The 25964-nt window shown below is 41.4% G+C and overlaps 2 protein-coding genes across 3 annotated transcripts; one reads left to right on the forward strand and one right to left on the reverse strand.

The window, feature by feature from the left end:
- Positions 1-7177: 7177 nt before the first annotated feature.
- LOC131975908 (cytochrome c oxidase subunit 6B1) lies at positions 7178-9519 on the reverse strand. 2 transcript variants are annotated; one of them, XM_059338728.1, is made up of 4 exons: positions 9421-9519; positions 8774-8909; positions 7824-7924; positions 7178-7452 (listed from the first exon to the last, which is right to left on the reverse strand). In XM_059338728.1, exons 2-4 carry the CDS (start codon positions 8874-8876, stop codon positions 7399-7401), a joined length of 258 nt encoding a protein of 85 aa, XP_059194711.1. In that variant the 5' UTR covers positions 8877-8909; positions 9421-9519; the 3' UTR covers positions 7178-7398. The 2 variants fall into 2 exon arrangements, with proteins under 2 accessions (XP_059194711.1, XP_059194710.1); XM_059338727.1 differs by lacking the exon at positions 9421-9519 and adding an exon at positions 9262-9410.
- Positions 9520-11640: 2121 nt separating this feature from the next.
- On the forward strand, positions 11641-22015 carry rasip1 (Ras interacting protein 1). The gene is made up of 16 exons (XM_059338725.1): positions 11641-11905; positions 12613-12734; positions 13041-13492; positions 13668-13928; positions 14013-14248; positions 14333-14497; positions 15053-15257; positions 15340-15638; positions 15746-15907; positions 17969-18009; positions 18310-18464; positions 18615-18727; positions 19823-20123; positions 20615-20778; positions 21268-21409; positions 21501-22015. The coding sequence occupies exons 2-16, from the start codon at positions 12613-12615 to the stop codon at positions 21677-21679; spliced, it is 2997 nt and encodes a 998-aa protein (XP_059194708.1). The 5' UTR covers positions 11641-11905; the 3' UTR covers positions 21680-22015.
- The last annotated feature ends 3949 nt before the right edge of the window (positions 22016-25964 follow it).

Genomic DNA, 25964 nt, shown 5'->3' on the forward strand with positions numbered 1-25964 from the left:
TTGTATCAATAATATTAATCTACAATAGCATTATGATTCCATAAAATATGATAAAACTTCATTGTCAGTTTACACTGAAATTTATTTTTCAGTTTTCAGTTTCTGTTAAATAAAGGTATTACATAAATGTGCAATATTTCCCTCTGAAAATCTAGTGGAGTAGAAGTATAAAGTGGCATAAAATGCAAATACTAAAGTAAAGTACAATTCATTTGAAAGTATACTTATGTATAGTACCTAAGAAAAAACTTTCCACCACTAACCTTGACCCTGTGTATATATGGCCTTAAATATGACCTTATGTCATCATACATACAAGGCCTTCACAAAAAAGTTGAAATTGTGGCTTATCAACACCTACAGCTGCCAACACTAAAAGATAAGCCTGTTGTGTTGTTTTGATGTTATGATAAAATGTTATGTTGTGATGTTGTATGTGATGTTGTATTTTTTCTTAATCATATCGTAAGTGTTTGTATGTGTATTTTGTATATTGTACGTATTTTTTTATTTATTTTTTGTTTGTTTGTTTTTGTTTTTTGTTTGTTTGTTTTTTGTTTCGTAATTCTCATCTTTTTTACATCATGGCCAGGGGACTACAGATGAAAACTAGCCTTCTGGCTAACTCTGGCTTTTTTAACCATGTATAATCATGTGTTTTATGAAATTGCACTGTCCCCTTTTAAATAAACTAATAATAACTAGAAAATTTCCTCTGGGGAAATTTTGAAAGGGCCACGGGGGCTACTGCCGGTGTGTGTACACTATGATGAGACTCTTCAGAGATTTCAAACTATGCCCTTTAACCTCAAAATGTGTGTGTGTGTGTGTGTGTGTGTGTGTGTGTGTGTGTGTGTAGGTGTAAGTAAAATCACATAAAGTTACCTGTGTGTGCGTATGTGTGTGTATGAAGCATGTGTATGCATGTGTGAGGAGTGTGCGCACTTTAGTGCGTGTGTGTGTGTGTATCTGTAACTGTAATCACATCCAAGATCAAAGGCAATCAGATCAAAGCAATCAACAGAAATAACTGACACCTGTTGATGTTCCGAAAGAGTGACAGCAGCCAGAGGTGGACAGACTCGAATTTCTGGCCTCAAACAGAAAGCATTTTTGGCAAAACCATAATAAAACCAAAACCATAATACCTATCATTGATGTCTGAAACACAGGCAGCAGCACGTATCTCTGCATGTCTGGCCGATATCTCCCAGTGGATGTCCTCGCACCACCTCAAACTCAACCTGGGAAAGGCTGAGCTACTCTACCTCCCAGGGAAGGGCTCCCCCACCACTGACCTCCACATCACTGTCCAGAACACAGTGGTTGTCTCCACAGAAACCGCCAAGAACCTTGGCGTGACTCTTGACAACCAACTGTCCCTCTCCACAAACATCACCGCCACCACCAGATCTTGCAGATTCTTGCTGCATAACATCAGGAGAATCCGTCCGTTTCTCACTCAGAAGGCAGCTCAGGTCCTGGTCCAGGCACTGGTCATCTCACGCCTGGACTACTGCAACTTTTCACACACAACACCCCTCCTCCGCTCCCTCCACTGGCTACCAGTGGCTGCGCGGATACGCTTCAAGACTCTAGCTCTGGCGTACTCTGCTGCTAACGGTTCAGGTCCTACTTACATCCAGGACCTTGACAAACTCTACACCCCTGCCCATCCTCTCCGCTTTGCATCAGCCAAACAGCTGGCGACTCCCACCCTCCGTGGGTCAACTCGCCTCAAAACCTCCTCCAGACTTTTCTCTATCTTGGCTCCCAAATGGTGGAACAAGCTCCCCACCGACATCAGGACCTCAGACAGCCTGGACATCTTCCGCCGCAGGCTGAAGACCTATCTCTTCCAACAATACCTCAGTTAAGCCATGGTCACCTAACACATATATTTAAAAAAAAAAAATTGCTCTTCTTCTTCTTCTTTTCTATTCTTTTCTTCTTTAACATATAGCACTCCTGTAGTGATGACAGTTAGCTCTTAAAGTTATGTACTTACTTGATTCCTGTGGTCAATGTCTAGTACCTTCAGGTTGAATGCACTTATTGTAAGTCGCTTTGGACAAAAGCGTCTGCTAAATGACATGTAATGTAATGTAATGATCCGACTTCACTTTGAGCGTCCCGAGTTCTTCCTGAGCGTCTACATATGATTTTTTTTAAAGAAAAATTAAAAAATAGCTTTGTTAGAGCGATCTAAAACAACTGTTCCATCTTCCTTTTTTTCAAAATCTTCCTGTGTTTTTAATATGGGAGCCAAAGAGGCTGTTGGTGGTGTTGGTGGATCATCTTTGCGTCGTACGCCCAAACTATAACTCTGAGAGCTTTACCAGAGGATTGTGAGTGAGAAGTACGTTTCTATGTATAAATTATTTCTGTAGAGTGGAATTTGCGGCCTGGAGCGCAGTTTTCAAATTAATTTTTTGACAATTTTTTCTCTCCCTCTACACTCTGGCGATGACATCACACACTCTGACACGAACATTCCGTGCAATACACACCCATTATAATCTCAGAATTTCTACAAAAATGATCATGGTCATTGAACAGGGATTGGTAACAAACTATACGGCCTATCGAAACGTGGATTAATACACCGACACACAAGACTTGTGTCTACTGTTTAAAGTTTAAATGGAGTCTCTAGGTGAAATTATGCCGGAGATGCTGACGTTTAAAAATCTCCAATGATTGTTCTTTTTCGCCCATTTTTTGTCGGCCGTCCCATTCATTTCAATGCAAAATTTTGGGCAGTTTTTCGCGACTTACGTCGCGAAAAATTCATATTCTATAGAGAAAAGTAATAGCACACCGATCCCGATCAAACCTCACGTTTTGATATATAATTTGTCCTGCAACTCTTTAAGTTGTAGGACTAGTAGCGAGACGAAATTGCGTCCGGAAAAGGAAGAAGAAGAAATCCACAGTATAACAGTAGTGCTCGGTGCGATTGCCCCGAGGCCCTAATAATAATACTTTAAAACAGTGGTTCCCAAATGGTGTGCTGAGGTACATCGGTGTGCCCTGAGACAAGTCCATTCGTGCCATGACAACTATACACTATTAATGGCTCACAGCAGTATTGCCAAAATGAGTGTCTGCTACTGGCAGCAGGAAATCATCATGCCCTCATACCTAAATGTTATAATTTCTATTTCAAACACGTGGTTAATGTTGTCAAGTGGTCGCAGGTTGTTTTGCTTTAGGTACAAAAAGAATTAGATGGAGGTGCTGTGGCTTGGCTGATCGACATCACTTGCACCTGCTGAAACCAACAATAATGACCCGTATGAGCCTTTGGTCAAAATGACCCATCGCAGAGCATTCGATAAAACCCAACATGTAGTTATATATAAACATATGGTTTGCGGTGGTAAAAAAAAAAGGCTGCAGTTTTATTGAATTTAGGCTACAAAACCACTCATCTAGGTTTCAATCAAAACATTTCCTAGTAAGGCTTTATAGAAGACAGTAAATAAATGCTGGAAGTGAAGAAGTTACAGGGTCAACATGACTACTGGAAGTAGTAGTGAAAGAATATGAATACAGGTGTGCCTTGTGTTTTTGGCTTGCACTTTGGTGGGCCTTGGGCACAAAAAGTTTGAAAAACAATGCTTTAGAAAACCTAAAAACAGCCATACTCTTGTGAGTCCTGGGGCAAAAAGTGACCGGAAATCTGCTGTAACAGTGGATTTGCTTCAGAAACGTCAGGTTCTGTTTAATGTGAGGGTGTTTCCTTCCCTTTCTGTGTGCAATCATCTTCCTTGGAATCTCAATTATTAAATTCAGTTTTGAAATATACACCAAAATAAAAAGAGGAACAGATAGAGAAGCAGAGGGGTACGTGCAAATGTTCAGGTTCGGTGCCCTCGTTGAGTTTTCGCAATAATACTCTCATTCTTCGGAAATACACCTCCCCGCCCCAGCATCGCATCTAGATCCTTGGACCCGTTTCCAAGGAAACCGATCCTGCAGCATCTCCTCTGGTGACCTGGCCTGAGTGAGCAAATCAAATTATAAGACATCTGCAAAGAGCAAATAAGGATAGACATGGAAACAGGTACAGAGAGAAAGAGAGAGGGGGGGGGGGGGGGAGTGAAGAAAGTTAGATGCACTCACTTTGATTCTCTTTTGTGCACACACACACAAAGCCCATCACAAACCACATCCTGTAGCCTGAGCTCAAAACGCCTGTGTGCCTCATGGACTCTTGCCAATAGTTTAATAAAATATAAAAATGTCTCCCTAAATGTACATTCAACATAAACAAAGACGGTTTGTTCCTTTGTTTTGCTTTTTGTGACCGTAGTAGTGCACCAGGTCAAAACATTTTTATTCTTTTTAGATGTTACATTAAAGAATAACTTTTCTATATTCATAACAAGATTTGCTTTAACAATGTTTGAATAGAGTAGAACAAAAAGTGTGGACAACCCACGGTTTCCCCCCTAAAATGTTCTATTTGTTAGATTAGGACTCCTCTCCCCTCCCATAAATACTTCATGTTACATTATTATCTTCATCTGTCTTTATACTTCACATCTTTGGGACTGTATCTCTAAAACGTTGCATATTCTTGCTACACTTGATACTGCAATGAATGCATACCTTTTCACATTTCGGCATAAAACCACTTGTAAAAAACAGCGGAACTCTTCTTTTTCAATGTAAATGTACAGATTTTTTTTTACAGTTCTGTAAAAAAAAATATATTTTTTTGTTACAATTTTATTCTCTTGTTACATTTCTTTCTTTTTGCAGTTGTTTTATTGTTTTTTATTTTATTGTTAATTTAATTTCCTCTTACTAAATTCCTTTAGTGAAAACTGGGCAGTTAAGGAAACCAAACTATAATTATTTATTAAGCTATTATTATTATTTTCAATTTTTTTACACTTCATTGAACCTATTAACAAAGTCATTAATACATCAAGCAAAAATATTCAAATGCAGTCAAGTCATGTTTAAAATATCTGCTACAGTGTCAGATGGAAACATTTTAAATGATGTTCCATGATTTTATTCAACATTTCCTTCACTCAGCGTGGAATTTAAGTAAATTGGTAAGTGTGGGTTAATTTGTGGGATTAATCATTATAAACATGTATTCATAATGACAATCTGGTGGTTTAGGGCCAACAGAGGGCTGGAGTAATGTGACAACAGTTTACTGGAGGAGTTTCTTGTTCATATCTGGTGCAGCAGTGCCACCTTGTGTTTTAAGTTGGCATAATGTAAATCATGCTGACCCTGACCTGATATACTCCCAAGATAACATAAACACTTTTCTAATTTACATAGCTTTCTTTGCTTTTCATGCTGTTTCACTCACATGATTTGTTCTTATTTTAGTTTACCACCACAACTATGACAGTCTGTCAGCAACAAGTAAAGGCTGGAGGTAAATCTATCTGGTCTGACAAATCAATGCAGGAGAAGGGAAAACACCCTCTCAAACGTGTCAGGGCGTATTTTCAGCATAGCTGAGGTAAACAGTTTCCAGTTGAGAATGTGCCGATGTGATGATAAGTCAGTGTAAGAATACAGCTGCGCTCTAAAGACGGATGTGTCAATACTGTAACAGTAATCCAAAACTGTAGTTCAATAGAATTCATTAAATCAAGCCTCTGCTTGTTACAAAAAAACCCTTAAGGTTAAAGTCTCCAACTCCAACATGAAGTAAACAGTAAAATCCTGGTAAAGATAGATTAAGGGCATGAGTTAATGTTTATGGCTCTCATGTGAAGATAATAATACATATTTAGAGAGGAAATGTAACAGACAGATGTGTGCTTGACTGCCTCCTCCTTCATGAACTTGGATATAAATTTAAAATGACGGTACTGAATGATAAACTTAAATATCAATCTGTGTGCATGCTTTTTTGGTAATTCTACACTTTAATTGTTTTAAGAAGCCATTGATATCCTGTATATTTACAACCCCAATCCAAAAAAATATGTAAAATGTAAAAAATAAAATAAAATAAAAAACAAAGACAATATATTTAACCTCCGTAGGGGGTGTTTTGGTTTTTTAAACTGATGTTTCAGTTGTATTTTAGCCACATACTAAACAAGCACATCTACAGAAACAAGAAGATTTTACCTTTCAAATTAAGCAACATACATTTAGGCCTTACAGATTTTCTCTTATAAGCTTTGACTCAAAAAGTTTTAGGTTTAATCCAAACCCCTTGCCTATCCGTACAGGTGGGGTCAAACTGATACTTTTGTTTGGTAAATACATCTGAATTTGTTGGCCTTTAACAAAAAATACATTTAAAATATCATCCCAACTACTTTTTGTAGTCAGGGTTGTTTAATATAAAGGTGCTGTGTTGTTTTAAGGTCACATTTGTCTGTAAAACCTGTAGTTTTTTAGACCAATTATGGCAATAAAATCAGTGACTACTTCTGTTGCGGTCAAAGTGAGGTTAATTGTATGAACATCCTTACCTCTGATGAAATGCACCAACACTGTAGTTTCCACATTTGAATCATTTCAGTAAACCAGAACAAATTGGTGGGAGGGTGAAGCAATAACTTTATCGTCATCACAGTCATCAAACCTATTAATCCACTTCCTTTACTAATCATGTGCAGCACTGACTCATTAAATAAATCCAAATATAATCAGGTACTAATCCTCAAAGAATTAATCAGTTACTTCACATCAATAAGATTTATAATAACAATGTGCATGTAAGCTGTTTGTCCCCAGAGATACAGCTCTACTGCACCACAGTGTGGTAAAAACAGAGTATTACACCAAAACAAGCATCTGGTTTTCACACCACTGCCACCAGCTGGAAAACCTTTGTTATAGTTATGCTGAGTTTTCACAGTAGACAGACCTGAGGGGTGTTTCAGAGACTAAATAAACACTTCATCTCTGATGTAAATATAGTCTGGAATACTTTGATGATACTTTGAGGACAGAGCTGCAAAATCAAGACAGCTGAAGGCGATGTTGGATAATTCAGAGAGACTACAGGTCTCTGCAAGTTTTAACTGAAAATCTTAATAGCAATCATTAAATCTACTCCTGAACACGTACAGTTAATGACCAGGCTTGCTCTGTGAAATTGTCAAAATGTCAAAAGTATTAAAAACATACAATGAAGACCAATCTTGTAATTAAATCTGCACTGTGTTTATTGATCCAATAAGGCCAAAGAGTAGTCTACAATGGAGACGGTGAAAAACTAAGACCTTAACATGCAGGGTAAAAAGTTGTGCGTGTTTTTATTTTAATTTAATAACAGTAACATCAATGATGATGATGTGATAACTGGTTGAAAATGTCCTTAGGCACAATACAGAGGCAAAGGTGCAAAAGGCAGAATGTCCTGCAGTGGACTGTCCTGTTAAATGATGGCTGCTGGTTTCAGATCTTTCCTGGGAAACTTCCCTCCTCCATCTGATCGTCCCATTTGGAAACCTGTGGGAGATATTACAGAAAACATTACCCTATGTTACAGCAAACTAATGTTCAATTGTCAGCAGAACTGTGTCTTTATGTTTCATATCAATCACTACAAAGTGAGTGTCTTACTGCCTACACTATTTTAACAATTACACAACAAATCAAAAATAAATTAGCCATTGAGAAGCCAAACAAAGCACAAAACACAGAATATCAAGAAGGAGGAAAACAATGAATCTGTCTGTAAGTAAGATAGACTTGGCCTTCACTGGCAACATTAGTGTGTGCATGCAAACATCAGAAAGAAATGTCCTAATCAAACAATCCCTTCTAAGACACCTGAACATACGGAGGGTATTTTGAGAGCTGTACATCCTATAACTTACCCAGCTCATGGGACAGAGGCTCTTGTAAACCCTCTGGTACCAGTCACAGGGAGCTGTATCCTGGTCTCTGGCAGACAGGGCCTTGTTGCACCTGTGGAAGTCTGAAGCGAAACATAACAAAAAGGGTTCACAGTTACTTATCTGACAAAATGTTGAGACTGAAGGACAGTCTGCTCCAATGTTACCCAAAACAACCTGGCTTATTCTATTTTGTACCTTTGTGGCCACAGTATAAGAGATACCTTTCAGTTATGTAGGCTATTGCCTTTTGAGAAAGTGTTAGTTCAAAGGTCACACAATGTTATACAGAAACATTTGAAATATTGCTTATTTTTTACAGAAAAACTAGTTTACCAAGGTTTGCCAGTGGGGACAATGTTACTGTAGTCCATAGCAAAAGGATTTTGTCTGTCTTTGACGCTTGCACTAAGAAACATAACCTTATGGATTGGTTGTTGTTTTTCTCACTCAGTCTTAAGATTAAGCTTAGGAGCATTGGGCAGCACATTTCAGTGCGCGCCAGGCTATGAACAGAACCATGACTTCTGTGTACCATTGCACTCCTAACATTAATGTTATATGAAGGTCATATATTAATTTCACATGCATGATGACTGATTGGTTTACTACCATCTTATGGTGCACCGTGTAAATGTGATGGTTGTACCAACACAAAATGTTATATGTGTAAACAAAGACTTTAACTACAAGACCACAAACTTGACGATATATGCATGTGTTATTGCTGCACCTATTATTAACATTGAAATACTGTGTTTATTTGTGTGTAAGTGCTTTGATAAACATTTAATGCCGTTTGTAAAAACTATCATTGTAGATGTTGCAGGAGTATAATATGTAATGACAAGTTCTGTCATTTCTCAGTGCCCAAGGTGGTGTTTTTATGTTTTAAAGACGAGTAATCACAACACATTGATCCATGTCCTCACCCAGGTAGTTCTGGAAACAGTTGCGGGTCTGGTTTGTGTTGGGGAATCTGGCGTCAAAGGGAGCCGTCCTGTAGTTCTTGATCTTCTCAACAGTTTCAGCCATCTTTACAAGCTTCAATCTCGCGTCTAAATGTCACTGAAACAAAAAGGCACAGGGTGGATACACAGGCATGTGCAACAGCTTTTTAAAACACGTTAGATAAACAACACTATCACAGTGTAACCCCAGGACAATGCCAAACGTTAGCTGGCTAAGCTAAATATAGCATTGTGATCAAAGTTAAATTTAGGTCAGTTTTGTTTATGCTTTTATCGCTACTTAATGCACATTCTATAATACCCAAGGGTAGCTATCTTAACTTTGATAAGAGTATACTAAAAACAAATACTGACACGGCCACATAGCTTTAAACACAAGTTAGCATAGTCTGCATAGCTCAACTAAGTGTAGTCTGTTAGCTAATGCTAACTGTCAGCTCGTTACGAACCCTATTTATTTATCTGGATCTTGTTAGCTAACACGTTGGAGAACGCCTGGTTCTATCAAGAGTTTGTGTATGTCAAAACATCAGAAAGCACGAGAAATATAAAGGTAAACTTTGAAAAAAAAGCAGTCAAAGTTTCGGAGTTAGCTGACCACAACTCACCTTGGGACGTTTCTTGATGTGTCCTCGTAGCGCTCCGGAAACATGACGTCAACGCGCAGAGCACGCTGGGATATCAGCTGGTGGGAATGCCAGGCCAAACCGAACACTGAACTCAACTTCAGTTTATCAGTTTTATCGATTTTATTGAGCTATAAGGAGCATGATAATTATCACTTGTCTGTGTTATTGTAGAGGAATAAGTTCAGCTCACAAATTTAATGCAACAGAAATACAATAGAGTCGGAAAAAATTATTTTATTTTTGCTTTATTGACAGTTTTCACCTCAGCAGTTGGATGGATGACACACATTTTAGTCACTTCTAACTTTAATTCTCCATGTTCAATATTGCAATATTATTTCTTATGTGCAATTATTTTTGTTATTACTAATGTATTTGTGTTATTCATATTTTTTATTCACTTATCATATTGTGGTATTCTTAATTTTCCTTATTTTATTGTACTTTGGAATAACCTGGTACAAGATTTCGTCTGGGATTAATCAAGTTCTGGCTTATCTTATCTAAACTTAAAGGTTTACCTTACCTACTTTACCTAGAAAAAATCTGTGGACTGAGGGTTTGAGAGTCCTCCCTTCGTATCCCTATGTTAAAAAAAATAAATAAACACAGGCCGACAAAAAAAGCCCTCTTTGATGCTTAAAGGGCACATTTGCCCACAGCTGAAATGCCCTCTTGGATGCCATATGGTAGATAAAACATGATAAACTAGGGTTAAACATAAATGGATAAAACCGCATGCAGCTGGAGCCCGTTTAATTTTGTTCACCTCTGCCCCTCGGACAGCCTGAGTCCACCATTGACTCGAAAAAATATACTTTTAGTATCAAAAAAGCTTGTAGGCCTGAAAATAAATGTAGTACTAAATTTAAGTTTAATACGATTTCCTTCTTTCCACAGAGGACTGCTGTTGTGGTCAGTTTGAATTAGTGTTGCTTAGTATCAAAATATGCAGAGAAACATTTCAAACCAACACAATCCCTTTATTCGTCTGTAATCGTTTCCACACTCAGCACTCATTTTTGGCCAAATATGGTTGGATACACTGATTCCGTTTGCCATGACAAACAAAGGCCTTATTTTAAAGTAGCCGAGATAAAACAACATACTTTTTAATCTTTCGGTCTTTTGTCTTGGGTATTTCAAATCAAAATATATAAAGTCCTAAAGAAGTCACATTATTGTTAAAGTGTAAAGTGATGGATCAAAGCAGGTCTTTTTCCTTATTTTCTGACGTGGCGCCGAAAGTAATCAGATTCTTGAAGGGAGTCCCATCAGACCACAAGAAAACACATCTTTTATGATGTAACCAGTGGGACTCTAATGTTTCCAGCAACCTATTAATTTTAAATTCTTTTGATCTGTTTTTTTTTTTGGCAACATCACCCACAGCAGGCCTATAACCCGTACTGTCCACATGTTGGATTAGCAAGGCCAATTACAGTTACACATAATTCATTGTATCAATTGGATGCCGACTGATGATAAAATCTGGCTAATGTTTCAGCTACTGTGCATGTTGTCCACATTTACATTGAAGTCATCTGTTCTCTTCACCCTCAGTGACACTTTAAAACAGTGGAGGAGCCTTTGAAATGGTTCAAGGGTACAGGCGATGTATTCAGTCTGGAAATGCAGACTTTGGAGGAACTATATCCCGGCACTGGGACACAGTGGCAGTCTCCTTTCTCTTTCCATCACCATCTTCCTGTCGAAGAAAAGGTCAAAGATCACAGGTGTTTCTGTTGCTGCCTCAAGCTTCCTGTCTCGCTGCATGTGTTTCCTTCATCCTCTTTCCAGCAAAACTTCAAACTGGGCTCTGTTTTCTGCATTTTAATATCCTAATATTTATCACAATACAGCATCAGATATTAATGGCCAAATTCTTGAGACCCTATTTGATGTAAATTAATTTTTATCAGGATGAAATCATGACACCACATTTCTGTTTAATCCAGAAAGACCAAAAGACAGACATCTAGATCACTTTGTTGTGTATAATACAGTATATATTATTCCCAAGAAGGTCTCAAAAGCTCATACGTGTGTGTAAATTCCACCTTCTCCCGCTCTCTACCAATCTCTCCCTCTCTCTCTCACTCAGTCAGGATATAGGTGTTGTCCATTGCAAAGGAAGGAAATTCTGTCACTTAGAACAATGGGCCTGTTTCTCTATCTATAGACCCAGAGAGGCTGAGAGCCAGAGGGAGAGAGGGAGCAGATCTCGTCCAGTTAGAGAGTAAAAACACAAGAAAAAAGGTATTTTAGTTTATTAAGCTAATGGATATCGAGAGTTAGAGATGTGTATGTAGGTGTGTGACAGGTTTGGGCCTTTTGAAAATGGAATTTCGTTGCGGGGAAAAGGAAACATGCAAGGTTATTAGATTACTTTGAGCTGCGTATTTGAATTTGGGTGGCAAAGAATCATCGTAACGCACTACAGAAGGATCAGAAGTAACTGTGGGTAAGTGCATTTAAAGTACAATCTTTAAAAGCATTTGTGTTCCTGTTTTGTGTTGTTTTGATCTAATCGTTTTCAAAATACTCCACCACAACATCTCGGACAAGTTGCTCATTAGAAAATCTTTTTTTTGTCCAGCAGATTGTAGGTGTGGAGACACATATCAAGATAGGACAAAGTGTCTTATTATTTATAATTATTACTACAGTTATAAAGGTGATCGTTTTCCACAGGATTATTATTATTTTGTTTAGGCCTCCAAATTCCTGTCTGGTCCTTAAGTTTGATGGTAATTTACCTCGAAGTAACACTGAGAATAGAGCAGGCGGTGACCTTTGGAGCGGGTTTTTCCCTGTCAGAGCGACAGCTGGACCTGAGTCCTACAAAAGATGCTTCCTGTTAGAGAATGGGAAACTCCTGCTAGGATTTTCAGGGGCTGATTGGGGTGTTTTGGGTTAATTTCCTCCTGTTTGCTTTCACCATGTTGACAACCTGCTGTCGGTATCCTGTTGATATTTTTTGATGGTGACATCATGCTATTGTTATATTGTTTCAATCCTGAGATTGCTCACACATTCCTCACTGCAGTGTGGAGGTAGATTAAGCAGATTAGAGGGAACTTGACATTTACAGAATCTTGATTTACGACAGAAGTAAAAATGCAAGATTTGTTCCTAAAATCTGCATGTCTTTATCTCTCCTTCTGTCAGATGGAGGGGTCTGGCAGTCCTCGCGTCAGAAAGCTCCATTTCCCAGTGGGTCTGTGGATCAACTCGCCCAGGAAACACTTTGCCAAACTAGGAGGTCGCTGGCCCAGCGCTATCTCTGTCAAGTCAGTCTGGAGTTCTCCTAAAGTCACTTTCTTATCTCCTGCTTTGCTTCTATGTCACGTCTTTGTTCTCAGGCTATGAGACTCATTCATGACAGTTATTGTTTAGTTATTATTCAGTGCCAGTTTACATTTTGATGTCATCTTATCTCACTTCTACTGTCATTCGTATCCTTTCGACCGTTCCCTGTCTTATTTTAGTCCTTGTTGTTTGTCCGTGTTTTGTCAGTCATAATTCACAGCTGACTGGTCCCTTCCTTTCTCCTTCCTCTCTCCTCCATCTGTCTTCCCCTCCTCTGTTGTTCCCAGGTCCACCACCAGTTCTGACGCAGCCTCCCTCCACGAGGCCCCCTCGGCTCCTTCCTCTTCCCTTTCTAACTCCACCCCCTCGCTGGCTTCCCCTACCCCATCCCCGTCCCCTTCCCCGGCCTTCCTCAGGCCGCGGCCTGCTGGGACCCAGTCCCGCACAAAGCGCCTGTCTCATCTCTTCCTGCGAGGGCGCTCTAACAGCGACCGGGACCGGGCGGTGGGGGAGAGGGAGAGGGAGGTTTGGGCTCATTCAGCCACCCCCTCCTCCCACCACTACTTGCCCCCTGCCTCTTCCTCTGCCCCGGGCCTGATCAAAATCTATGGGGATGCCCTCTCCAGTGGGGCTAACTATCGCTCCCTGCTGGCCAACATTCACTCTACAGCCAGACAGCTCATCGCCCAGGTCATCACCCGGTACACAGAGAGGGAGAGGGAGGAGACAGATGACGCAGGTACAAGAGAGGGAAATTTTCTCTCATTTTGGACCTCTGCTGCGACCCATTACTGGGAATTGTTTGCTCAAATATGTTTAACCAATTGGGAATGACTTAATATAAACATAAACAGCGGTGTTATGGAAAAATAATTAACCCCCCTCTCCTCCGCCCTTCCTCCATTACCTTCTAGTTCTCCAGAAATACAGCCCAGAGGACTTCCTGTTGTGTGATGTCATTGGAAAGCCCATCCAGCAGCCAGATGGAGCTATCAAATGGGAGACAGAGTGCCGGAGAAGCGTTGCCCCATGGGAATGTCCCTTGTTGTTAGTGGACATGTGGCGGCCTAAGGAAGGGTTTGAGAGGCGCTTTGAAATCCAAAGAAAGGACGACTATGAGAGAGAAGAGAGGGAGAGGGAGAAGGAGCGAGAGAGGGAGGGAGAGAACAATCAAGGTATGTTTAATACTTGACAGGCACGTGTTGTAATTCACGACAAGGGGTCAGACTGACCAATCCTCTTGGTTGTCTGGGCAACAGGTGTCCGCTGGCGGAGGAGCAGGATGTCATCAGGCGGCGGACCAGAAGAGAGCGAGCGTGGTCACCGTGCAAGGAATTCAGAGCTCAGGAGGAGCATCAGTGACATGAATTTGAGTCTGCGACGTCGCCAGGGCAATCACGTCAGCAACGACCCACGTGGCAGCCGGCCCAACAACATTGCAGGAGTGCAGGACAGGAAGAACATTGTGAGCATGATCAACCCACCGCAGGGAGAGGTAAAGAAGATGACGTGATGAGAGAGAATTAACGGTGCATTCAGGGTTCTAACATCATGTCCTAACCTGCTTTTGTTTTTTCAGATTAGAGCTTCGAAAGCTGAAGCAAAAGTTGGATGGACAAACCAGCCGGCGGAGGACGAGAAGGATTACTCCAGCTGCGACCTGGAAGTGATGTCACAAAGTCTGATCCTTCCACCCACGGACCGGCCCTACTTCCTGTTGCTGCAGGGTTACGATCAGAGCAAGGCGAGACACGCTGACAGATGATATCACACACACAAACAACACCCACACACACGTACACTATGTAAACACAGACACAAACACACATGGACATTTATGTGGTGAACTCTAGAGCAAGGTGCATACAACACTGATGTGCACATGTGCAAACTAACAGGCAGTTTTATAGAGGATTTGTGCAGATGTACACGCGTGCACACACCCTGTGCATGACATCATACCTGCATGTCTGTAATCGCCACATACCATCAGGGTTTCCATCTCTCTACAAGCCTCTCCCATTCAGCATCCTGCACAAAACACCCTCAGAGCAACACAATGCCTCAACAATTTATCCAACGAAAGAATAAAACCCCTCTATGTACATCACTTCATCTCGCACAATGACCTCACACAGGTCTCCATTGTAGCAAACTGTGACACACTTCATACCTTATCAACCGCCTTCAGTTCAACTTAACATCCCTGAGATGGAAGATTGATATAAAACCGTAGCACTTTAAAGATAACAGACCTCCCTGACTTTCTTCTGCTCTCCCTCTTGTGTGTTTTGTTTAGGATTTTGTTTTGTACATCATGGCGGGACATACACATGTGTTTGGAAGAAAGCCCACAGTGAGGGAGAGAGAGAAGGACAGAGTGAGTGAGAGGAAGGGGAAAAGGCCTCTGAAGGTAGACACGTTCCTCTCGGCCCCTGACCTCTTGGCCAGACACTTACTGGTCAGGAGAGACTCAGCTGTTCCCGAGACGTCAAACAGACAAGGTACTAACACAGTTACTAACTGTCATACTTACATCCATAGTACACCTGCTGTCTACCTAAATCGAATTTTATTTCATTGTAGCACTGATGCGGCCCTTCAGAGGAGGCGCAGTCACACACAACGGGGTGGCTCTTTACAGGGAGACAGTCCTAAAGCCAGGGGATGTGATTGGTTTGGGGAACCACTTCCTTTTCTTGTACCGTGACCCTCGTGTGACTCCAGCTCCACCGCTGGCATTGACCCTGCCGTGGCAGGCCGATGCCTCCACCACCTGCTGCCCCTCAGGGTTGGTGGACCGACAGGAAGCTCTGAGGCAGTACCTGGGTTCTACGGAGGCACTTCTGAAGTTTCATCCCCGGCACACAGATGCTCTGTTACAGGTGAGACAGGAAGACAAAGACTTCCTTACCAACTAATCATTTATCTGGTATCATAGAGAAATCAGCCCAATGACAAATGTTGTGTTTATCCCTCTCTTTTCTCTTAGGAGATAATCTCCAAAAATTCCTCCCCAGACTCTGGGGGCGGGCCTTTAGCTCCAGCTTATCTCCTGTCAATCATGATAGATCATGCCTCCAAACACCTGGACCCTGCTCTCACACCACAAATATTACTCAAGTCAGCCAATCTCATTAAAGAAATTGTCTGGGTAAGTAAAACACTACAACAACACAACCACAACAACCGTGGACGTTTGTGACATGTTATTTCCTGTCTGTGATAATAATGATAATAATAATAATCTTTGTTTATACAACACTTTTCAAAACAAAGTTGTAAATTGTTGAAATTGTTTACTTAAGGAAAAAAAGAATTCAGTGCGGCAATGAGATAAAGCAGACAATCACAGCAATACTAATTAAATAAGTAATGTTAAAAAACAATACAGAGCAATCACATTAAAATAGATAAGACATGTAGGAAATAAAATGATACGCTTGCATTACAAACCTGCTATAAAAAATATCTTGAGAAGTGATTCAAGTCTCTTTCGTCATGCCCATTCACCTCCTTGCTGTTAGCGCTGTAATAAAGACATAAAAATGTTTAATAAATATAGGATAAACAAGAAAAAGTGGCAAGAAAAACTGCAGTTCCTTGAATGGCCACTTGAAACTGGCTCCAAAAGCGACTCAATCCCCATAGACCCCCAATGTTAAAATACCCAACTTTACAGGAGTAAACATCTTTAAAGCCTGGTACAAAAAAACATTTTTGGTCTTTATAGCTAATTTACCCATTCATGACAACTATGAGGGAGGTCAATTTTAATATAATTTACCCATTTACATTTACATTTAGTCATTTAGCAGAAGCTTTTATCCAAAGCGACTTCCAGGAAGAGTAAAAGCAAACAATCAAGGTATAGTGCAATAAGAGCTATTAGTGCATCAATAAGCGCTAGTGACAATTCTTTGAGGAGTAGAATTATCGTGTGGTGCTAGGACAGAAGATGCTCTCTGAAGGTCTTCAGGAGGTTTTTAAAGGTAGAGAGGGACGCCCCTGCTCTGGTAGGAACTGGTAGTGTGTTTAACCAGCGGGGAACAAGAAATGCAAAGAGTCTGGATTGCCTTGGACCAACGGGGGGCCGAGCCAGGCGCCATTCACTGGAAGAGCGCAAGGGTCGTGAGGTAGCATATGTCTGAATCAGGGCGTTCAGGTAGGAGCAGTACCAGAGACAACTTTGTAGGCCAGCATTAGAGATTTGAATTTGATGCGGGCTGCAACAGGTAGCCAGTGGAGCTCAATGAGCAGCGGAGTGACATGTGACCTTTTTGGCTGGTTGTAGTAACCTACATTTACATTATATTAAGGTTTCATATTATTCATAAATAAAGACACGGTCCATATAAATGACAGACGGGTGCCGTCACAGGTGGCGTGTTTCAGCAACCAGGCTTCATTGAGCCTCCCTCAGCTCACACACACTCCTCCTGTTTGCCGCTGAAGCCACCACACTGAGCTTCTTCAACAGAAAAGTACAGCTGAGGCTGATGGGAATGTCGTTAGTTTTACAGGTATTTGCTCATAAACCAAAGTACCTAGCATATAATTTTGACATGATGGTGCCAGGTTAAAGGTCAGGCTCATCAAGGTTATAACAACTCAACCTCAGGGGGATATAAATGTCTGAACCAGATTTTATGGCAATCCATCCACCAGTTGTTGACACATTTCACTAAAGCCAAAAATATCAACCTGCTGGTGGTGCTAGAGTCAGTAGGATTCATCCTCTGGGAACAATGACTGTCACTCCATTTATTAGTTTTGATATTTCATTCTGAACAAAAGTATTTCCATCCATAGAAACATATTTCTCAACATATAAATGAACAACAGCTCAACATAATATTAGAGAGGGTTAGTGGTGGTTCATTTATAGGAGAAAATAACTGAACTATAAACCTTTTTTGGGACAATATGACCACGTTGTTGTTACCATGTTGGCAGAAAAACATCAGGTAGGCAGATTGACATTGCCACTTTCAGTCAGACAGAGAAACCAGCAGACAGACATGTGCCCTTCATTGTGGCCTGCTGCGTTGTGGACAGGAGCGAGGATGAGCTGATGTCACTGCCCTCCTGCTGGAAAATGTGCTGTAATTGTCCTGGCTGCAGGGCGAGACTGCGCTCCCCCTCCTCCTGCTCCACCACCCCCACACTAACCCGAGATGTCTCTCCTCTCTTCTGTCTCCAACTCTCTTTGCAGGATAACATTAAGGAATTCGGGGATAAGCATCCCACGCAAAAGTAAGAACATTTTTGTTCTACGTCATGTTTCCTCTGTTTAGAGATCTCCTGCTGAGTGATTCATGATACATTTGTGCTTGTGCTGTTATGTCTTTGGTAAATTTTTGTGGTATGAAGAAAGCATTGTAACAGGGTGATGTTGAGAAATGGCTCAAAAATAGTCTGGTATTATTAACTCAGTCTATTTTTACTCACAGTATGGTGTGTTTCTCTTTTAAAGCATAAACAAAACACTGACAGGAGAATGTTCACAAATGTTTCACAGCTAACATAACTGTGGCGTTACATAAATGTGTCCAGTTCCACAGAGCAGGAAGGTGAGATAAGCACGCCGAATGTCCAGAAACTGTCGTCTGACCTTCGACCCCTGATGTTCTGGATGTCAAATGCCACAGAGCTCCTGAACTTCTTCCAGGTCAAAGTTGAAACCATGGAGAAAGAGTGGGAGTTTGAAGGTGAGAGTGATTTGAAAGCAATGGAAATGACTGATTTAGATTAAAAAAATAACCTTACAGTGTAAGTGCATCTGAGCCCCACTCCGTCTTCTTCTGTAAAATGGGCGGACACCAAATCTTAAATTCATCTGACTGATCTTGTCTTTAAAGCTCCGGGGGATCCAGTTTTGACGGCCGACATGGACACCTGCTCAGAAGCTCTGGCGCAGCTGGATGATGTCATTATGCACACCTTCCAACAGTGTGTGTATCACCTCACCAAGGTACATTATAAAAACATAACACATGTCCAAAATACATACTAATTCTACTAGCATTTAGCAGTTCGTCTACAAGCAAATCAAAATGCTTTATTGTTTTATATGTGCAACTGCAGGAATACTTTGGAATACCGCTGCCAATTAAACTTTACAAAGAGACAGCAAAATGTCTTTCTGAAGACTTAATACATATTTTGTTTTCCAAGATGTTTCTGAAGCTGTATCACCACCACCCACAATTTATTTTAATATCTTCCAGCTGTGTGCAGTCCCTCAATTCCCTTTGTGCTTTGCAATCTGGGAGAATAATGTGCATCAGCAGCACACTTAAAAATTGACTGTGTTTAGTAAACGATGAAAATCTATCCAACAGCATTTGAGACATTTTAATCTCAACCACAAATATGAATCTCATGGTGGAGCCGGGGGAGAAGTCAGAGGATCTCTAACGTCAGCGGGATTCACCCTTTGAGGAATATAAATGTCTGTACAACATGTGATGGCAATCCATTCAATTATTGTTGAAATATTCAATTTAGACGGAAATGAAGGACTGACTGACTGGCACCTTGTGTAAGTTTACTGAAGTCGTAATCTATGGTGTCTTCAAAGCCACAAAACTGCATTGACAAAAACAGTAATTTGGTCTTGGAGAACATGGGAGTTCCTTGTCTATCTCTGCCTCACCTGTTTTATTGTGTGACTTTGGTGAATCTAAACTTACCATTACAAAACACCAAAGTCATACAATAACACAAACTAACAGATAAAAGCAGCGGTAGACAAGAAACTCCTGTTTTCTGTGAGGTAAAATTACTGTTTTTGGCTTCAGTTCTCCGTCGGACAGGGCTGTCTGATGTAAAGCAGTGAAAATGTTTTAAATAGACTTAAACTTAAACTGATAATGATTTCTTAAGCCGGCTTAAATATATTTAGCTGCAGGCCCCATCCATAGCAGTACATTTCTTAGTTTCTGTGCCATTACTCCTGCCTGGGGGCATGCTGACTGCCATCTACTATCAGACTATGGATGAGTGCCTCAAACAAAACCTTTTTTTGATAAGAGACCTGAAGTTTCTCTCCTTTCTGTCCACAAAGACCCTGTACTCACTCCTTCCGGCTCTCCTGGACACCAACCCATTCTCCATCGAGGAGCAGGAGAAGGAGAAGCTGAGGGATGGAGCTCAGGGTGCAGAGGGAGAAGAGAAAGGAAGCGAGGAAGGAGAGGTGGATGATGTGTCCACCTTACCGCCCAGAGTTGCCGGGCTGGTGGAAGTGTATCGCTGTTCCCTGATGCTTTCGCGGGAGGCGTGTCTGTCCCCGCCCCTCACCTCCCAAACCTTTGGCTACCTCTTCTTCTTCACCAACACCTCTCTGCTCAATACATTACTGGAGAGAGGTGAGATTGAGTGAATGTAACCTTCACTGAACACCAGTTCCTGTGACCTGAAGTGATAGTTAGGAGATAATCTTAAACAGTAAAGTGAGTCACAGTAATGCCAGTTATACAGCAATAATAGTTTCAAACAAAATAAATAACTGGTCATACTACACCAATGCAGTGCTGTAGCAGAAAAAAGCCTTAGTGTATTGAATTGAGCAATTATATTTTATTGTATATAAAATATCTTGTCTTTCAAACATTAGACAGTCCCTTTAAAGGTCAGAGCTCCTCCTTAAAGGATCAGTGTGAACAGTCTGAAGGATTAAGGGGGATCTGCACTGTAGTTCTCCTGCATGCTTCGAAAGGGAGAAGTGAGGGAAGGTGTCAGTTGGTTGCAATCTCCAACCTGACCACTAGATGTCACTAAATCTGACACACTCTCCTTTAAGTGCTTCTTTTGATAACAGATTTTTTTCTTTCTTTTCTCTATCTCTCTCTCTCTCTAGATGGACTGTTTTCATGGTCCAGAGCAGTCCAGATCCGTACAAACTTGGACCTAGTCTTGGACTGGCTACAGGGGGCGGGATTAGGAGACATAGCCTCTGAGTTCATGAAGAAACTGTCAATCACAGTCAACTTCCTTTGTATTCCCAAGACTCGACTTATCCAGGTAACACAGCCACGTGTGCGGTCTTTTTAGATGCAGCTCAAGATTATTAAAGCTAGAGTATGAGACATAAAATATAAATGACGCTGCATTCAAACCCTAACAAGTTGACAGGATGCTGATTAGTAGTGGTGTCTGTTGCAACTTGTTACAGCTTATTTGTGCTCAGAGCAAGTACTTTATTAACTCCACAACAACTTTGTTAGATTAGCAGCACACAGAGTACCAACCCTGCTCACTCATCTACATCGTAGCTGCATTTTGGTGCTTTCTGATAGGGTACACGGTATACCAGTCTACCTGTATTACACAATACCTTCACCGGCAGTAAGGACAGAGTTATTAGTGACTGAGCAGCAGCTAGGAGTACAGAAGCTATGACGTTGACTATGACTATGACGTATGTGTTTGTATGGTCCCATAGTGAGACAACAGTCCCAAACTCCAGCTTTAACTGGGAAACCAACTGACTATTAACCTCTCTTCTTCCAGTCATCCTGGCCCAGTCTACAGGAGGACCATATCTTGTTAAGCCCTTCCCAGTTGCACCACCTGCTCACCCATTACAAGCTGGGTCCAACCAGAGCCCCACCAGCATCCTGGGCCCCTCCGCCAGGCACAGAGCTGAGTGGAGGTAATACATACTTAATAAAATCGGCAACTAACAAAACAATCAGTCAAACTATCTGTTACGTCTTTCTTTTTATTTGTTTCTGATCTTTTAGACATCTTTGAGAGCTTCCTGGACCATCCTCCTCTAATCCTGCCGAATGAGACTCCACGTCTTGACCTCTCCCAGCCAATCCCGAGCCCCGAGCTGCAAAAGGAAGTGACACGTCTCCGCACGTTCTTGTGGGGTCTCGACCAGGATGAGCTCCCCGCCAACCAGAGGACTCGGCTTTGAGGAAGCACATATTTGTTTCTCTATGGATGTCTCAGAAGTGAAAAAGCATTCACCAGAAACAGGGAAAAAAGCAAAGTGGACATGTTTTCAACATTTTGTTGTCTGGTTGTTGTTTTTTTCATGACTTTTCCATATCAGTTCATTTATCCATTTAGATATTTTCAAGTAAAATAAATGTATTGGCTTTGGTATGTCTTTATAGAATTTATTTTAAAGCAGGGAGTTAAACCCCATGTCTGTTGGGCTGTGCAGTGTTATGCTTTACGTGACTGTTTCACTTGGCTTCCATGTATGTTTTTAAACTACTTGTTTTTAATAAAACTCTGAATTCTAGTCTTAAAGACTTACAGTTTCCGTGTGATCTTTGACAAGCTTGTTTCCCACAGCAGGGCCCCTTGGGCTTGGCACTCGCCTCAACTTAAACACACCAGAGGATTAATCCACAAGGTGGCGATGCAGGACTCAGTCCCCCTTTGACGTGAAATGATGAGTCTGCAGGTACAATTGCTTGACTAAGGAGGCGATCACACAACTGCATTATCGTCTGCTCCAAGAGGCACACTCTCATTTCCTGTAATCATGGTAGCATTTTACGAAGGGGTCATGACTCAAGCAAGTAAATGAGACTGTGACGACCACACACAAAGGTTACCTTTACCAAGGTGAGCTGTCGTAAAGGTCAGAGCTGGTGAGTTAAGAGCAGGGGGATTTTCATTTCCCTTTGTTGGTGTGACACACACAAGTGGTCTGATTGGAAGGGTTTCCCTTTTCATTAATGTGGTACAATCCCTTGGCCCTATAAAAACACTTCACCTCATTAAGCATAAGTTAGAAAGTGGCTGTCATGAGCAGACAGACAGACAGACAGGTGATATCATCCACAGGAGTGACTAACAGCTTGAATTGAGCTGTCACAAATTGGTAATATCCAGTCAATTTCACCGTCTAGCCAGCCAGACTTCTTTAGAAAACAGTTCACCACTTTCTTTGTTTTGAGAGAGCTGTCTGACGTCTCCACAAACTTATCATGCTCCTCCTTTTGGCGCCAGTCCAAATGGTTTCCTTTCTTCCGGTCAGCCTCTCAGATGAATTCCTTTACGGTAAAAAGCTCAAAAAAACATCAGTCCCGTGAGAGACCCCCTCTGCTTACATCATCATTGTTGCCTCCGGTTCTGTCTCCCCAATTCCTTACTGTACTGACATCAAAAACATGCCACTGAGAAAGACTGGTTATAGATTATGAATCATGAGAAGAGGCTCCCTGTGGTCACATTTATCAATTAAGTGATTGTAATCACTCTCATTTGAAATTCAATGTGGTGTATGAGTGAGAGTGAGACTGTGTTTGTGTGCTAATTTCAACTTTCCAGTAATGTCAAACAGATGTAGCCTGTAGCTTTATAATTAACCACAGATGGGGTTCAGACTGGTATAGGTCCCTACTGATTGTATGATATTACAGTAGTCTGAGATACAATACGGTGACCAATGTCTGAGTGCTATTAAGTAACATGTAAGGTTTAGTAAGCATGTGACACACACACGGTTTTCTATGATCTCAATCACTGACAGACAAAATGTCATACACACTTTCACCCAGAATTGCGTAGTCATCTACACACACAACCCTCTTTCTCTGTCTCTCTCTCACCACACACACACACACACACACACACACACAAACACACACACGCTAAGTAGACCTCTTTACCCAGGTGCAAGGTCCCACACCTGTTGTAGCAGCTCTCTGTAATTAGCCCAACACAATTATCATTGGTGGATGGAAGGGAGGGGAGGGTGAAGACAATGGGGCAGTTATTCTCTCCCTATCATCTCCTTCTCTCTCCCTGCTGTCGAGTAATGAAAGATTCTTCCCTTCTTCAAAGAGACGGAGTTTCCTACAAAACAGCTGAGTCAGAGGAGAAAAGAGAGGAGGATGAAAAGAAAAGGAGAACAGTAGGGAGGCGAGCGCGGTAATGCAATGCTGCTGCTGTGAGGCCCAGTGGACCACAGTGATTGCGCTCATTGTTGTTACACACAGGAGTCATTTTCAGGAAGCAGAAAGGGCCCATGGCTCCCACACTTAACACTAACAGCTACAACCTGGAAAGGCCTCAGTATCTATCTATTTGGGATCTGGGAACACTTTACCTGAGCCCTGCGTCATCCTAAAGCTCGAAGTATAACAAGGTTTTTTCAAGTCGTACGTCAGGGGAAAGAAAAGAATACAATGACTGTAGGGCCGCCGGTGGAGGCTGTGAGACATGTTTTATCGGGAAATTGGAAAGGGAAAGTGTGAGGGTAAAGGGACGGTTTGGATTTTTGAGGTGGGGTTGTATGAGGTACTTGTCCTTAGTCAGTGTATTACCGACAGTAGATGGCGGTCGGCACGCCCCCAGTGTGGAGAAGCAGGCACGAAGCTAACCCATGAACTACTGTGGATGAAAATCAATATCATTTTAAGTGTAGGGTATGTTTAGAATATTTTTGCAGCTTTACCCTGCCGTCAGTTAAAGTTTAAGGAACTGAAGTCATCACCAGACTTCATTGACAAAACCAGTCATTTTACCCCGCAGAACACGGGAGTAGCTGATCTATCGCTGCCTCGATTGGTTTGTTTGTTTGGGTTATTCTGTGACTTTGGTGACTCCAAACTAACAGTTTAAAACACAGTTACACATCAACAGAAACAAACAAACAGATTGATACAGCATCAAACCAGCAAGTCCTATGAGCAAGTCCCGTGCTCTGCAAGGTAAAATTACTAGTTTTGTCAATGGAGTCTGGTGGCTTGGAGAGAATAGATAAGTCAAAGTTTATTCATAAAGCACATTTAAAAACAACCTCAGTTGACCAAAATGCTGTACAGTTATTACAATACAATAAAAATCATACACAAATATAGTCATAAATAAAAATAATGGAAACAATAAAATCATCAAAACAATAAAACAATGAAATAGAAATAAAAACAAAAATGCAATCTAAAAACAGAGTTAGAGTTAAATAGGAAATAAAAGTTAATACAGTTAAGTTTAGTTAAGAAAATAAAAAGGTTTTTTTTTAAAAGCCAAGGATTCTTGCCTAGCTGGGACTGAACTGAAAATAAAGAGGTTTTTAATGATGTTTTTTTTTGTTTTTTGTTTTTTTCAAATAGGCTGTGAATCCGCAAGGTAAAGCAGTGAAATCATACACTTAAACTGATATTAATGATTTTAGGTTGGCCTTTTTCAGGTAGTTAAATGTAAGATAAGTACTATCCCTTTAAGTCTAAAGGAGTCATCATGACCAAATGTTGTGAAATCTGGTTTCTTCTACTAGTGGTTTTCTACTAGTAGTGTGGAATAGCGGGGGCCAATATTACTTTAATGAGTCTGGCTCCTGTTCTGACCCAAATTTGTCATTTTGGGTCAGATTGAAAATATGTAAGGAGCACAGTCACAGCAGAGTCAGCTTGAGTCTGAAACACATTGTGGAACATTGTGCATGGCCCCGGGCTAAGTCCTCTGTTAAAGCCAGGAAGGAAACACGGGAGCAGGGGAATCTCTGTTAGGTCACAGACAGACAAAAAGACAGACTGGGGGTGTAGGAATCTGCAAGAGGTTTTTAGACGAGTGGTGAGAAGGTCAGAGGTGCCGGGGGGGAAATCAGTCAGATACAGACAGAAGGCAGACTGTGGCTGAGGTCGGAGATGAGGAGACTCGTGGATGAAATGGACAGCGGGGCCTCAGTGAGATGACTAAAAGGCCGAGAGAAAAGCCTCGGTATTTCTCAAGGGATGGATCTGTTTTACTGGTTACGTCACCCGAACGTGAAATGCACACATAAACACACAAACTTTTTTTTTTGGTGCGCACATGCATGCCCCTACACACAAATGCACACAGGCACACGCGGGGATATAAAAGAACCCCTGTGAGGTCAGATCCACCGGGCTGAGGCTGTCCACTGTTAGTAGGACTAGCCAGCTAAGCCTCACAGCCTCACTGGCAGCTACAACCACCACCACCAACCGCTGGACCCTGCCTTGCCCTGCCCTGCCCTGCCCCGGCCTTCTCTCCACTGGCGGCTGTCTGTCCCGGCCTGCTGCTGCTGGTTCTCCGGGGCAGCAGAGCAGAGCGTTTATGTGTGTGCTTTGCAATTTGGGACACGGCCACTGCCACCAATTTGGAACTGGTGGTCTTTTCCTCTTTTCCAAAATGCCCTCATCTACCTTTTCCCTCCTTTCCGCTTCTTTCCTCCCGTTTTCCTGCCTCTCTCTCTCTCTCTTTCTCTCGTTCTCGCT

The sequence above is a fragment of the Centropristis striata genome, chromosome 8, assembly GCF_030273125.1.
Source record: "Centropristis striata isolate RG_2023a ecotype Rhode Island chromosome 8, C.striata_1.0, whole genome shotgun sequence".
Lineage (NCBI taxonomy): Eukaryota > Metazoa > Chordata > Actinopteri > Perciformes > Serranidae > Centropristis > Centropristis striata.